Source organism: Cibotium barometz, chromosome 19, assembly GCF_041138505.1.
Source record: "Cibotium barometz isolate CiBa-2024 chromosome 19, ASM4113850v1, whole genome shotgun sequence".
Taxonomy (NCBI): domain Eukaryota; kingdom Viridiplantae; phylum Streptophyta; class Polypodiopsida; order Cyatheales; family Cibotiaceae; genus Cibotium; species Cibotium barometz.
Genome location: NC_141064.1, coordinates 3,289,299 through 3,305,879, shown reverse-complemented (window position 1 = coordinate 3,305,879; position 16,581 = coordinate 3,289,299). Strand labels below are relative to the sequence as shown.

At 39.2% G+C, this 16,581-nt stretch overlaps 1 protein-coding gene across 1 annotated transcript; it reads left to right on the top strand.

The window, feature by feature from the left end:
* Nucleotides 1-13,087: 13,087 nt before the first annotated feature.
* Nucleotides 13,088-13,699, top strand: LOC147628107 (uncharacterized). Its single transcript, XM_086814075.1, has one exon. The coding sequence runs from the start codon at nt 13,088-13,090 to the stop codon at nt 13,565-13,567; it is 480 nt and encodes a 159-aa protein (XP_086670201.1). The 3' UTR covers nt 13,568-13,699.
* The last annotated feature ends 2,882 nt before the right edge of the window (nt 13,700-16,581 follow it).

Here is a 16,581-nt window from a genome sequence, read left to right as displayed (position 1 = left end):
ATTTCTTTACGATATAGAGACCTATGACGTGTGTAGTGTTGAGTGACATTGATGACAAGTGGTTGAGTCCCCTGACACGTGCAAGACACATCCAGACTAACACTTTTGTTTGTCTGTTTGTATGGATGCAGGTAACAGGACTCACCTTCTCCGGATTGCATGTGTGAAAAAGGGTTTCTCTACACCGAGGATCTGCCTCGGCTTGTTGTGTTTTTTCTCTCACTAGATCTAAATCTCACTAGATCTAAATCTCATCTTGAAGTTTTACTTGAGACACTTAGTGCTCCAAAAACATGTTGTATTACACAGATGATGAAATATATCATGTTTCCATTTATATCTGGAGTATAAAGTGTCTTTTGAATTTGGTATTCAGCTGTAGGGTATTGAATTATGTTCAAAATGAAAATACACACTCTAGCTACAAGGGCTACTCTCTTTGGAGATAGTCCACATACTCATACTCAAACTATTTATACCTTAGCTTTATACCTCAGCCGTATACAATTCTCGCTATCATTGTGCTTTTAGCCGATAGTCTTAAAGATTAAATTGTATACCAATTGAGGTCGGAGCTTGGCTCATAGCCGTGGTGCCCTTAGGTTGGCTAGTTTTAGGAAGTCTAGCTTCATTAGTACCTTTATTTTGACTAATACTCTCTTTTATGTCTCATAGATTCTACCCCTTTTCAGAGGGTCAGAGATTCCTCCTGACCATTCACCGTCAAAGGCCTGCCAGCATGTTTTGGCATGCATCAAGACCGAAGAAGCACAAGATATTATTGTGTCCTCGGTTCGATAAGAGCCGTGCCAACATGGCTCTCTTCTACAACTCCTGTCCTTTAATGATTAGGTTAAGCTTTTGGCTGAGCTAGATAAGGATAAGGAAAGTCTACAAACAATTCTATGGCCATCACTGTGCCTCTGGCCGATAGTCTAAAAGATAGAATTGCTTGTTTAGATTGAGGTTGGAGCTTGACTCATAGCCATAGTGCCTTTGGTGGGCTAGTTATAGGTAGTCTACCTTCAAAAATACTCTTTTCCTTCTCTATTTTATGGTTTACATGCAGGTCACTACATTTACCTGGCAACATAGCCACAGTGGCCAACTGGAATATATATGTATGGCAAACATTGCCAAAGAGCCTAACTAAGGCTTCCCAGTCTACTCACTCTTCACACATCAATATCTTTTGGTGGGCAATAGGCTATCCACGCAAGTGGTAGCCTATCGCTCCACTTGTGTGGAGCCTATGCCCGGGTTAGGGGTGTTTACACACACACACCTATATCTCTTTGAACTTATACAATTTTGGTACCTAATTTTTCTAAACTAAGGGTTTTTATTGGACCCTTGAATTTTCTAACCTGTTTCTCATAGAATTTTGGGAACTCGTGGGGGTAGTGTTGAACATCTTCTTCAACCCACTATTGGGTCACTTAATGACTAAAGGCTAGAATTTCTGTTTCATTCATTTTCTGGTATGAGCTGAGATTTCTTTATAGCTGCTCTTGGATTTTCATCTGGAGACCATAAATGAGTTTGGCTTTTTTATTGCTATAGAACACAACCACACACACACAATACACACATCATACCTGTCATAATGTCAAATCTTTTTTATTTATTGCTTGGGATAAACTTTTTACTTTAATGTGGGCACTAGGCTATATACTTTGACTTGGAGGAGTCCCAATAAATAAATCTTTTTTATTTATTGCTTGGGATAACCTTTTTACTTTAATGTGGGCACCAGGATATATACTTTGACTTGGAGGAGTCCCAAAATATAACTTATTGGTTAACACAATTTGAGTAACTTTGTTGTTGTTATCATAATAAACCTAACTCCGGCTCTACAATGAGGAGATGGGTAACACTACACAGAGAAGATGATGGCACCCTTTTTGCTTTTGGACTGCTCTATTTAAGGCTCCACTATGTGCCTGCAATGATGAGAGGCCACATGGGCTGCTGATGCGCATGAAGCTGCCTCGACTGAGGATTTGCTATAAATCAAGATAAATTTGGGGTGAGTGGCACACACTCACTAGTCTGCTTGTGTATTGCTTACTCAGGTCACTCACTTATCCCTTTGGGGATGTTTTGTGATCATGGCTCTATTGCTTACTATGATCGGTGTGCCTTCTTTTCACAGGTGCAATGTATATTTGAATTTCTGTTTTTACCTAATGTGGTTGCACAATGTCTTTAATTTGGATAATGGAGCTCTATTATAAAACCCTTTGCTTTTCACTAATGATTACGTAGCACATAAGAGATAATTGCTTGTGGAATTCATTACTTGTACAGACTACATGCCGTTATCTAATCTCAGCAGAATGGTTACACATTTGAACCTGTGGCTTATGTACTAAATAATCTACTGTGGCTTATGTACTAAATATTCTACTTGGCTTCATGATGTATGGTAAACCCTAGCTTACTACTTGGGGCAGATAGGGTCTGAATACTAGTATGTTGTAGGTATTGTTAACATAGGAGCTCTGTATTAGGGACTTTATTTGCTTTCATCTCTTTGGGATAGATCTCCTCTGGACTATCACTTCTAATGATTAATGGGTAAAACAGAAATCTTAATTCTGATAATGGTATTCTCTCAATGCTCTTGGTCTAATCAATGGCTGCATTGATTGGGTACAACTTGCTTTCTTGATATAACTTGTGTCGTGAATTTCTTTACTATATAGAGACCTATGACATGTGTAGTGTTGAGTGACATTGATGACAAGTGGTTGAGTCCCCTGAAACCTGCAAGACACATCCAGACTAACACTTTTGGTTGTATGGATGGAGGTAACAGGACTCACCTTCTCCGGATTGCATGTGTGAAAAAGCGTTTCTTTGCACTGAGGATTTGCCTTGGCTTGTTGTGTTTTTTCTCTCACTAGATCTAAATCTCATCTTGAAGTTTTACTTGAGACACTCAGTGCTCCAAAAACATGTGGTTGAGTCCCCTGACACCTGCAAGACACATCCAGACTAACACTTTTGTTTGTCTGTTTGTATGGATGCAGGTAACAGGACTCACCTTCTCCGGATTGCATGTGTGAAAAAGGGTTTCTCTGTGCCGAGGATCTGCCTCGGCTTGTTGTGTTTTTTTTCTCTCACTAGATCCAAATCTCATCTTGAAGTTTTACTTGAGACACTCAGTGCTCCAAAAACATGATGTATTACACAGATGCTAAAATATATCATATTTCGATTCATATCTTGAGTATAGAGTGTCTTTTGAATTTGGTATTCAGCTGTAGGGTATTGTATTATGTTCAAAACAAAAACACACACTCTAGCTACAGGGGCTACTCTCTTTGGAGATAGTCCACATACTCATACTCAAACTCTTTATACCTCAGCCCCGTATACAATTCTCGCTATCATTGTGCTTTTAGCCGATAGTCTTAAAGATTGAATTGTTGGATCTTGGCTCACAGCCGTGATGCCCTTAGGTTGGCTGGTTTTAGGAAGTCTAGCTTCAATAGTACCTTTATTTGGACTAATACTCTGTTTTATGTCTCATAGATTTTACCCCCTTTTCAGAGGGTCAGAGATTCCTCCTAACCATTCACCGTCAAAGGCCTCCCAGCATGTTTTGGCATGCATCAAGACCAAAGAAGCACAAGATATTATCGTGTCGTTAGTTCGACAAGAGCCCCGCCAACATGGCTCTCTTATACAACTCCTGTCATTTAATGATTGGGTTAAGCTTTTAGCTGAGCTAGATAAGGATAAGAAAATTCTACAAACATTTCTCGCCATCACTGTGCCTCTGGCCGATAGTCTTAAAGATAGAATTGCTTGTTTAGATTGAGGTTGGAGCTTGACTCATAGCCATAGTGCCTTTGGTGGGCTAGTTATAGGTAGTCTACCTTCAAAAATACTCTTTTCCTTCTCTGTTTAACGGTTTACATGCAGGTCACTATATTTATCTGGAAACATAGCCAGTGGATTCCAACTAGAATATATATGTATGGCAAAAATTACCAAAGAGCCTAACTAAGGCTTCCCAGTCTACGCAGTCTTCACACATCAATATCTTTTGGTGGGCAATAGGCTATCCACACAAGTGGTAGCCTATTGCTCCACTCGTGCGGAGCATGTGCCCAGGTCAGGGGTGGGTACACACACATACACACCTATATCTCTCTTAACTTATACAATTTTGCTAATTTTTCTAAATTAAGGGTTTTTATTGGACCCTTGAATTTTCTAACCTGTTTCTCATAGAATTTTGGGAACTTGTGGGGGTAGTGTTGAACATGTTTCTCATAGAAATTTGAAAACTTTGTGGGGGTAGTGTTGAACATGTTCTTCAACCTAATATTGGGTCACTTAATGAGACTAAAGGCTAGAATTTCTATTTCATTACTTTTCTGGTATGAGCTGAGATTTCTTTTTAGCTTCTCTTGGATTTTTATCTCGAGACCATAAATGAGTTTAGCTTTTTTATTGCTATAGAACACACACACACACACACACAATACACACATCATACCTATCATAATGTCAAATCTTTTTTATTTATTAACCTTTTTACTTTAATGTGGGCACCAGGCTATATACTTTGACTTGGAGGAGTCCCAAAATATAACTTATCGGTTTAACACAATTTGAGTAACTTTATTGTTATCATAATAAACCTAACTTTGGCTCTACAATGAGGAGATGGGTAACACTACACAGAGAAGATGATGGCTCCCTTTTTGCTTTTGGACTGCTCTATTTAAGGCTCCACTATATGCCTACAATGATGAGAGGCCACATGGGCAGTTGATGCATGAAGATGCCTCCACTGAGGATTTGCTATAAATCAAGACAAATTTGGGGTGAGTGGCACACACTCACTAGTCTGCTTGTGTATTGCTTACTCAGGTCCCTCACTTAGCCCTTTGGGTATGTTTTGTGATCATGGCTCTACTGCTTACTATGATCGGTGTGCCTTCTTCACAGGTGCAATGTATATTTGAGTTTTTGTTTTTACCTAATGTGGTTCCATAATTTGGATAATGGAGCTCTATTATAAAACCCTTTGCTTTTCACTAATGATTACATAGCACATAAGAGATCATTGCTTGTGGAATGCATTACTTGTAGAGACTACATGCCGTTATCTGATCTCATCAGAATGGTTACACATCTGAACCTGTGGCTTATGTACTAAATAATCTACTATGGCTTATGCACTAAATAATCTACTTGGCTTCATGATGTATGGTAAACCCTAGCTTACTACTTGGGGTCTGAATACTAATATACTGTAGGTATTGTTAACATAGGAGCTCTGTATTAGGGACTTTATTTGCTTTCATCTCTTTGGGATAGATGTCCTCTGGATTTTCACTTCTAATGATTAATGGGTAAAATAGAAATCTTAATTCTGATAATGGTATTCTCTCAATGCTCTTGGTCTAATCAATGGCTACATTGATTGGGTACAGCTTGCTTTCTTGATATAACTTGTGTTGTGAATTTGTTTACTATATAGAGACCTATGACATGTGTAGTGTTGAGTGACATTGATGACAAGTGGTTGAGTCCCCTGACACCTGCAAGACACATCCAGACTAACACTTTTGTTTGTTTGTTTGTATGGATGCAGGTAACAGGACTCACCTTCTCCGGATTGCATGTGTGAAAAAGGGTTTCTCTGCCGGCCGCCAAGGATCTGCCTCGGCTTGTTGTGTTTTTTTTCTCTCACTAGATCTAAATCTCATCTTGAAGTTTTACTGGAGACACTCAGTGCTCCAAAAACATGATGTATTACACAGATGATGAAATATATCATGTTTCCATTCATATCTTGAGTATAGAGTGTCTTTTGAATTTGGTATTCAGTTGTAGCGTATTGCATTATGTTCAAAACAAAAACACACACTCTAGCTACAGGGGCTACTCTCTTTGGAGATAGTCCACATACTCATACTCATACTCAAACTCATACTCAAACTCATACTCAAACTCTTTATACCTAAGCCCCGTATACAATTCTCGCTATCATTGTGCTTTTAGCCCCGGTAGTCTTAAAGATTGCATTGTATGCCAATTGAGGTTGGAGCTTGGCTCACAACCGTGGTGCCCTTGGTTGGCTGGTTTTACGAAGTCTAGCTTCAATAGTACCTTTATTTTGACTAATACTCTATTTTATGTCTCATAGATTTTTACCCCTTTTCATTAGAGGGTCAGAGAATCCTCCTGACCATTAACTGTCAAAGCCTGCCAGCATGTTTTGGCATGCATCAACACCAAAGACGCACAAGATATTATCATGTCTTCGGTTTTACAAGAGCCATGCCAACATGGCTCTCTTCTACAACTCATGTCCTTTAATGATTGGGTTAAGCTTTTGGCTGATTGGGTTAAGCTTTTGGCTGAGCTAGATAAGGATAAGGAAAGTCTACAAACAATTCTCGCCATCACTGTGCCTCTGGCCAATAGTCTTAAAGATAGAATTGCTTGTTTAAATTGAGGTTGGAGCTTGGCTCATAGCCATAGTGCCTTTGGTGGGCTAGTTGTAGGTAGTCTACCTTCAAAAATACTCTTTTCCTTCTCTATTTAACGGTTTACATGCATGTCACTACATTTACCTGGCAACATCGCCAGTGGATTCCAACTAGAATATATATGTATGGCAAACATTGCCAAAGAGCCTAACTAAGGCTTCCCAGTCTACTCAGTCTTCACACATCAATATCTTTTGGTGGGCAATAGGCTATCCACGCAAGTGCTAGCCTATCGCTCCACTTGTGCGGAGCCTATGCCCGGGTCAGGGGTGGGTACACTCACACACCTATATCCTGTTAACTTATACAATTTTGCTACCACACTCACACACCTATATCCTGTTAACTTATACAATTTTGCTACCACACACACACACCTATATCTCTCTTAACTTATACAATTTTGGTACCTAATTTTTCTAAACTAAGGGTTTTTATTGGACCATTGAATTTTCTAACCTGTTTCTCATAGAATTTTGGGAACTTGTGGGGGTAGTGTTGAACATGTTCTTTAACCCAATATTGGGTCACTTAATGACTAAAGGCTAGAATTTCTGTTTCATTCATTTTCTAGTATGAGCTGAGATTTCTTTTTAGCTTCTCTTGGATTTCCATCTGGAGACCATAAATGAGTTTAGATTTTTTATTGCTATAGGACACACACACACACACACACACACACACACACACACACACACACACACACACAATACACACATCATACCTATCATAATGTCAAATCTTTTTTATTTATTGCTTGGGATAACCTTTTTACTTTAATGTGGGGCCCAAGCTATATACTTTGACTTGGAGGAGTCCCAAAATATAACTTTTTAGTTAACACAATTTGAGTAACTTTATTATTATCATATTAAACCTAACTCTGGCTCTACAATGAGGAGATGGGTAACACTACACAGAGAAGATGATGGCGCCCTTTTTTCTTTTGGACTGCTCTATTTAAGGCTCCACTATATGCCTGCAATGATGAGAGGCCACATGGGCTATTGATGCATGAAGATGCCTCCACTGAGGATTTGCTATAAATCAAGACAAATTTGGGGTGAGTGGCACACACTCACTAGTCTGCTTGTGTATTGCTTACTCAGGTCCCTCACTTAGCCCTTTGGGTATGTTTTGTGATATTGGCTCTATTACTTACTATGATCGGTGCGCCTTCTTCACATGTGCAATGTATATTTGAGTTTCTGTTTTTACCTAATGTGGTTGCACAATGTCTTTAATTTGGATAATGGAGCTCTATTATAAAACCCTTTGCTTTTCACTAATGATTACATAGCACATAAGAGATAATTGCTTGTGGAATGCATTACTTGTATAGACTACATGCCGTTATCTGATCTCATCAGAATGGTTACACATCTGAACCTGTGGCTTATGTACTAAATAATATACTATGGCTTATGTACTAAATAATTCTGATCTCATCAGAATGGTTACACATCTGAACCTGTGGCTTAGGTACTACTAAATAATCTACTATGGCTTATGTACTAAATAATCTACTTGGCTTCATGATGTATGGTAAACCCTAGCTTACTACTTGGGACAGATAGGGTCTGAATACTAGTATGCTATAGGTATTGTTAACATAGGAGCTCTATATTAGGGACTTTATTTGCTTTCATCTCTCTCTGGACTTTCACTTCTAATGATTAATGGGTAAAAGAGAAATCTTAATTCTAATAATGGTATTCTCTCAATGCTCTTGGTCTAATCAATGGCTGCATTGATTGGGTACAACTTGCTTTCTTGATATAACTTGTGTTGTGAATTTCTTTACTATATAGAGACCTATGACATGTGTAGTGTTGAGTGACATTGATGAGGACAAGTGGTTGAGTCCCCTGACACATGCAAGACACATCCAAACTAACAGTTTTGTTTGTCTGTTTGAATGGATGCAGGTAACAGGACTCACCTTCTCTCCGCATTGCATGTGTGAAAAAGGGTTTCTCTGCACCAAGGATCTGCCTCGGCTTGTTGTGTTTTTTTTCTCTCACTAGATCTAAATCTCATCTTGAAGTTTTACTTGAGACACTCAGTGCTCCAAAAACATGATGTATTACACAGATGATTAAATATATCATGTTTCCATTCATATCTTGAGTATAGAGTGTCTTTGAATTTGGTATTCAGCTGTAGGGTATTGTATTATGTTCAAAACAAAAACACACACTCTAGCTATAGGGGCTACTCTCTTTGGAGATAGTTCACATACTTATACTCAAACTCTTTATACCTCAGCTGTGTATACAATTCTCGCTATCATTGTGCTTTTAGCCGACAGTCTTAATGATTGAATTATATGCCGATTGAGGTTGGAGCTTGGCTCACAGCCGTGGTGCCCTTAAGTTGGCTGGTTTTTAGGAAGTCTAGCTTCAATAGTACCTTTATTTTGACTAATACTCTGTTTTATGTCTCATAGATTTTACCCTTTTTCAAAGGGCCAGAGATTCCTCCTAACCATTCACCCTTTTTTATGTCTCATAGATTTTACCCTTTTTCAAAGGGCCAGAGATTCCTCCTAACCATTCACTTTCAAAGGCCTGCCAGCATGTTTTGGCATGCATCAAAACCGAAGAAGCACAAGACATTTTCGTGTCGTCGGTTCGACAAGAGCCGTGCCAACATGGCTCTGTTCTACAACTCCTATCCTTTAATGATTGGGTTAAGCTTTTGGCTGAGCTAGATAAGGATAAGGAAAGTCTACAAACAATTCTCGCCATCACTGTGCCTCTGGCTGGATAATCTTAAATATAGAATTGCTTATTTAGATTGAGGTTGGAGCTTGACTCATAGCCATAGTGCCTTTGGTGGGCTAGTTATAGGTAGTCTACCTTTAAAAATACTCTTTTCCTTCTCTGTTTACGGTTTACATGCAGGTCACTACATTTACCTAGCAACATAGCCAGTGGATTCCAACTGGAATATATATGGGTAGAAGCATGTTAACGTGCTACGCTTTTTATGCTAGTTCACATGTCTGAACAAGTATTCCTAGTTAGCATAAGTTTAGGCATGTAAGTCACTGTATTAGTAATCATATTTAAAACTTCCGGTGGGGCTGATACAAAAAGCTCAAATGAGCACTTAAAAAAAAAGAATAATCAATGAAAGTTGTGGTATATTGAATTACAAGCTAGTCTTTGAAGCTAGTTAGCACGGGCGTTACAGCGGAGTGGTGGGGTGATGAAGTGCAAAGGCCAGAGCACCATGGAGCCTGCAAGCAAGGCGGTGCATTCGCGTTCTCCTATACAGAGAAAATGCAGAGCTACTTCTACTTCTTCATCTCCCTTTGCAAAAGTGCAAAGCGATCTCAAGGTTCCCCAATGTCCCTCTCGGCGGGTTCTCTCTCTCTCTCTCTCTCTCTCTCTCTCTCTCTCTCTCTCTCTCTCTCTCTCTCTCTCTCTCTCTCTCTCTCTTGTGCGGGTTCTGTGTGTTTTCTCTTCTACTTTTGGCTTCAGTACCACAAGAAGCTCCATGCAATACATTTGAGCACATTTCCATGCCATATAGTTGAGCACATTTCCCTTTACACTTGAGCACATTTCCCTTTGATGTGTGCAGGCCGATGGAAATCTCTGAAGGTCGTGATCCCCATGCAGGAAAAATTCTATACAACTTTGGTAGAGTTCAATGCTGCTTATGGCCTTTCCATGGAGGGTTTAGATCCCAAAATGGTTAGGTGGGAGCAGGTCACTGATGCTGAATGGTTCAATGTGTTGAAACAAACAAAGGATCCCAGCCAGTACCGCATCAAATGCAGCACCATCCACACCGAAATGTATGAGTCGATGAAACTGCCCTACAATGTATACCAGAAGGCCCCAACCAACATGGAAATTTCCTCTGAATTTGCAAAGGATTTTGTGAAAGAATTCAATCCTGCCGTGATTGCAAGCGGGACAGCCATTAGGTTCAATTTGGCCGAGTTTGCAGTGCAGTACTTGCAGGATATTCGAGAGAAGGGCTATTATGAGGGCCATGTTAACAAGTGGAGACTATGCAATCTTCAGCTTCCAGCTTCAAAAATTGAGGATGAGTCTGCTGACATCTGCGAGGAAAACATGGCATTGGCAGGAAAGAGTACTGCCAATGGCATTGGGCAGGAAAGAGTACTGCCAAATCTACCAAGGCCACACTTCAGCCTCATCAAGATAGTCGACAGGAGATGGAAGCTTCTTCATTTTGTGGGTTGGAGGAATGGTAGTGCATGAAGGCAGCTGTCCTTCAAATGAAAACATAGCTACATTATGAGAAACAGAATCTAAACAAAGTGCAAGAGGGCCTGGAACTTGCTAGGGCTTTGAATGCAAAAAATGCGAAGGTCACTCCTATTGTCACGGCCATGAGACAGAGGTTGCAAGCAGCTGAGATGGAGTTGCAGGCTCTATTGCAAAGCAATGATGTGGATGCCCGGCGAAAGATGGAGCTTGAAGTCAGAATAGAGACAACCAAAGACACCATAGAGGCTATGGGGTTTCCTCTTCGTGAAGATGACCCCATAGATAGTGACATAGACATAACCTATAAACTGGTAAGTGTCCATAAGTTTCATCTCTGCACTTTATGTTTGGTACATATGCTCAGGTAACTCATGTACTTACCATGCTCTTTTTGTCTTGGTTTTGTAGGTTGAGGTGGAAATTACAAAATCCAAGGTGCAAAACTCTGAAAGCCAACTTGAACTTCTGATGCCCAAGCTACAGGGCTCGTTTCTCCAAACTGCCCTAACTAATCTAGCCCTTGCTAGTTTTATGAAGAATAGAGAGGTGCAAGATAGCATCGGAACAAACCTGTGTACTGACTGTGGTCTGCCCTTTGAGGTCTAACCATTCCTTGCAATGGTCAAGCTCCCTTGTGAGCATAATTATCACCTTCTGTGCTTTGCTGCTACATGCTCCCTTGGGACCATATGTAGGGCTCCCTTCCGCAAAAAAAGCATACCTACCACATGGTTGTGCAACCTTGCAACACAACGACATCCAACCACACCAGAGATTGGTAAGAAACCATACTTGAATGTATGCTTTACAGGACATACAGTCTACAAGCTCTTGATCATATTGGGAATAAAAGGTGTACTAGTTAGCATAATGAATATGCTAATTAGCATGCCAGGTATGCTAGTTTTCATACTAGATATGCTAGTTAGCATATACAGTATGATAGTTAGCATATTGCATATGCTAATTAACATATTCAGTATACTAGTTAGCATACGAGATATGCTAGTAGGATGCTAACTAGCATATACCGTATATGCTAGTTTTAGCATACCTTGCATGCTAACTAGCATCCTCGTTAGCATACTCTGTATGCTGACTAGCATCCTAGTAAGCATACCCTGTATACTAACTAGCATAGCATATATGCTAGTTAGCATACCCAATACGCTAACAAGCATACCGGATATGCTAATTAGCATATCAAGTAGGCCTACTAACATATCCAGTATGCTAACTAGCATACTAACTAGCATACAGGATATGTTAACTAGCATGCTAACTAGCATACCGGATATGCTAAAAAGCGTATCCAGAATGCTAATAAACATAACGGATATGCTAGTTAGGATACTGGATACGCTAACTAGCATACAAGATACGCTAATTAGCGTAACCAGTATGCTAACTAGCACACTGGATATGCTAGTTGGATGAGTGGATGCTAATTAGCATATCGAATATGCTAGTACCCAATAAGCATATTGGGTATGCTTATTAGCATACCGGAGTTAGCATATTGAATGCTAATTAGCATATCCAGTATGCTAGTTAGCATATTGGATTGCTAACTGAAATGCTAATTAGCATACAAGATATGCTAATTAGCATATCCTATATGCTAACTAGCATACTGGTTATGCTAATTAGCATACTGAATATGCTAGTTAGCATACTTGATATGCTATTAAGCATGTTGGATATGCTAATTACTAATTTTTATATGCTAGTAAAGCATTTTGGAGCATATTGGATTAATTTAGAGGTTATAAGGTCTACTAGTTAGCATCGCTGGAATGATAGTTATTAGCATACAGGATATACTAATTAGCATATCCAGTATGTTGGTTAGTATACTGGATATGCTAATTAGCATATCCTATATGCTAACTAGCATACTGGATATGCTAATTAGCATACTTGATATGCTATTAAGCATGTTGCTAATTAGCATATACTGTACTCTAGTAGGCACATAGAAGCTTTTGGGTACACTTGAATTGCTTAGAGATTATAAGGTTTACTAGTTTAGCATATCTGGTATGCTTGTTAGCATACTTGATATTCTAGTTAGCATATATGATTATGCTAGCTAGCATACATGGGAATGCTAATTAGCATACTGGCCTAGCTGCACACATAGTTAGCATATGAAACATACTATGTAGCATACATGACATGCTTATAAAGGGTGTAATCAAAGATTTTTTTGTTGCATGCCTCTCAAAGCCCCGACATGATGTGAGCAGTGTGAATGACACCTAAGTGTTCATTCATTGTATCTAGCTCACCACCCTTCTTAGTGTTCCCATACCTATGCCCTTCAGTGAGAACCCTTCGACTGAGAAGGGTGGTGAGCTAGATACAATGAATGAAGGAGTAGATGTGGGATCCCAGCAAATGCAAAGTGTAAGCATGAAAACAACAGAGGAAGGCAGTGACGTGAGCAGTAAATCAGAAGAAGATGATTTTTTTGTCATGGTTCCTCATGCGCGTGCCATGCCTAATGCAACTGACACAGTAAAAACTTCTCAACAGACAATGGCTAGTGCCAGTGCATCAGGGGAAACATTGAAGACTAACAGCATAGAGGACCCGCAGGAAGTTGGTGATAACAGCCCTCTCGAGGGTTTTTTGCGAAAGGCTAAGGCAAAGAGAAAAGTGGGCTCGGAAGAGGTACCTGAAGAAACTGCAAGCAACGGCTATGGTTCCCCAAAGAAGATGGAGGACAAAGCTGAAAGCACCAAAGGTGAAAAGAAAGCCACCCGCTCAAGAGCTTGCAAAAAACTGTGTTAAGACCTTTCCTTTTTTGCCCAGATTCTGTACTGTAAGCAGGCAACTGTCACTGTTCAGTTGTTTAGCCTTTACTTAGTGTTCCCATACCTATGCCCTTCACTCTTATGGCTATGCCATTTTGAAAACCTAATGCCTCTTGTGGCTGTCATGTAATTTTTTTTTATTTTCCCGGTGAAAATGTCTTTGTGTAATATAATGTTGAGCAGCATTCCATTATAATTTTCTGCCAATCTATGAACTTCACTTCGTATCGCTGTTTCTTTGCACAGGAAGAGAAACTTGCATTATTTGCCTTGCCTGATGTAAATGCTGCCATGCAATGGCAGAAATTACGAAAATGGCGAGTCCGCAAAGCCAGGCAGATAAGGAGACAAAAATTGGAGATTGAAAAGCGGCTTGAACGATATTCATAGCATGCCCGTAGAATTTTTGAGTGCCTAAATTATGTTCACCCATCAGGGGAGGTTATATATGCTGAATGGTATCCTCTTCCAGACCCAATATGGGTGCCTAAGGGATTGTGTGATGAAAAAAGGGCTCTTTTACTAGATCTCAACGGTCTTTTGCTGAGGGTGGTAGAGACTCGCTTCGGCAAAAAGACCCCTGCATATGCAGATGAAATGTTAAAATACAATGTAGAGGATAAGCAGGTGTTCTGTCACAAGGACAGCCCACATGTTTTTGGACTGGTGTCTTCGGTTCTTCAGTGTGTATATTTGGAGCACAAGCATGCATTATAAAGTCATGAATATTTGCAGGGCTGTTTTTAAATTGCAGGTGCCAAGGATTGCCGGTTTTTATGCGCAAGAGCACTGCAGTCCGCAACCCTGGCAGATCTTGAATAAACCTGTGTTTATGAAAGATTTAGCCTTATTTTGGAAATACAATCCGGCGTACAATGCCCAAAACATGCTTCTGATTGATGATAGCCTCTACAAAGTGTTTCAGAACCCAGCACAACCTTGGCTCGTTACTCCAAAGTTAGAGGACAAGAGTGCTGAGGAGAGACAACAGTTTCTTATAGAAACTTTGAAAGACTGGCTTTTTCTTTGGCTGTAGTCGGATGATCGGTCAGCGTATGTGGCTGACAATTTCTTTGATACAACAGGCTCTTATAACTTCTCTGATGCAGTCATCAAAAACAGTTGCTAGAGACTAAGAGACAAGCAAAACTTCGTTGCAAACAAAAGGAAGATGACCTAGAAGCAGAGAGAGGAGAAAGCTAGGCTAGAAAGGGAAAGAAAAGAAAAGGAACAGTAGAGAGGCGACCTAGAAGCAAAGAGAAAGGAAAAAGCAGAGGAAAAGGAGAAAGCAGAGAAAAAGGAGGGAGCAAAAAAGCCCGGTCACCTACAAACGCCCTCTGAGGAGGCCTAAAGATTTTTGGCGGGTGTGACTCATTGTAAAATTAAACCCTGTGTAATGTTATTTGATGATGGAAGTTAATGATGAGATAATCTTTTCAACAGTTGCCTCCTACTATTCCATTTTTATGTGTTACAGAATTATGTATTGGGTTTTTTGTTACGTAGCACACACTATAAAGTAGCAAGTATACAGTTAGCATATACTGTGGTAGTTAGTATACACTATATGCTAGTTAGCATAATCCTGTATGTTAGTTAGCACACTATAAAGTAGCAAGTATACAGTTAGCATATACTGTGGTAGTTAGTATACACTATATGCTGTGGTAGCAAGTATACAGTTAGCATATACTGTGGTAGTTAGCATAATCCTGTATGCTAGTTAGCACACTATATAGCATTAGTATACAGTTAGCATATACTGTGCTTGTTAGCATACACTATATGCTAGTTAACATATACTGTATATGCTAGTCAGCATATACTGTTTGCTAGTAGTTAGCATAATCCTGTATGCTAGTTAGCACACTATAAAGTAGCAAGTATACAGTTAGCATATACTGTGGTAGTTAGCATAATCCTGTATGCTAGTTAGCACACTATATAGCAACTAGTTAGTATACAGTTAGCATATACTGTGCTTGTTAGCATACACTATATGCTAGTTAACATATACTGTATATGCTAGTCAGCATATACTGTTTGCTAGTAGTTAGCATACAGTATATGCTAACTAGCATATAGTTAGCATACGCTTTATGCTAGTTAGCACACACTATGTAGAAGCTTGTTAGTAACAATTATCATATACTGTGGTAGTTAGCATACAATATATGCTAGTTAGCATATACTGTATGATGCTAGTAAGCACACGCTATATAGTAGCTAGTGAGTATACAGTTAGCATATACTATGCTAGTTAGCATACCCTATATGCTAGTTAGCATACACTATATACTAGTTGGTATACTAGTTGGCATATACTGTATGCTAGTTAGCATACGCTATATGCTAGTAAGCACACAATATAAATTAGGTAGTTAGTATATAGTTAACATGTACTGTGCGAGTTAGCATACAGTATATGCTAGTTAGCCTATACTATATACTAGTTAGCATACTATATATGCTAGTTAGCATACATTGTATGCTAGTTAGCATACGCTTTATGCTAAGCTAGCACACACTTTGTAGAAGCTTGTTAGTCAGCATATACTGTTTGTTAGTTAGCATATAGTATATGCTGACTAGCATACTGTATATGCTAGTCAGCATATACTGTTTGTTAGTTAGCATATAGTATATGCTAACTAGCATATACTGTATGCTAGTTAGCATACGCTTTATGCTAGTTAGCACACACTATGTAGAAGCTTGTTAGTAAACAATTATCATATACTTCGGTAGTTAGCATACACTATATGCTAGTTACCATATATTGTATGCTAGTAAGCATACAATATATTAGCATACAATATATGCTAGTTAGCATATATTGTATGCTAGTAAGCATACGTATATTAGCTAATGTGCATACAGTTAGCATATACTATGCTAGTTAGCATACACTGTATGCTAGTTGGCATATACTGTATGCTAGTTTAGCATACGCTATATGCTAGTAAGCACACAATATAAATTAGGTAGTTA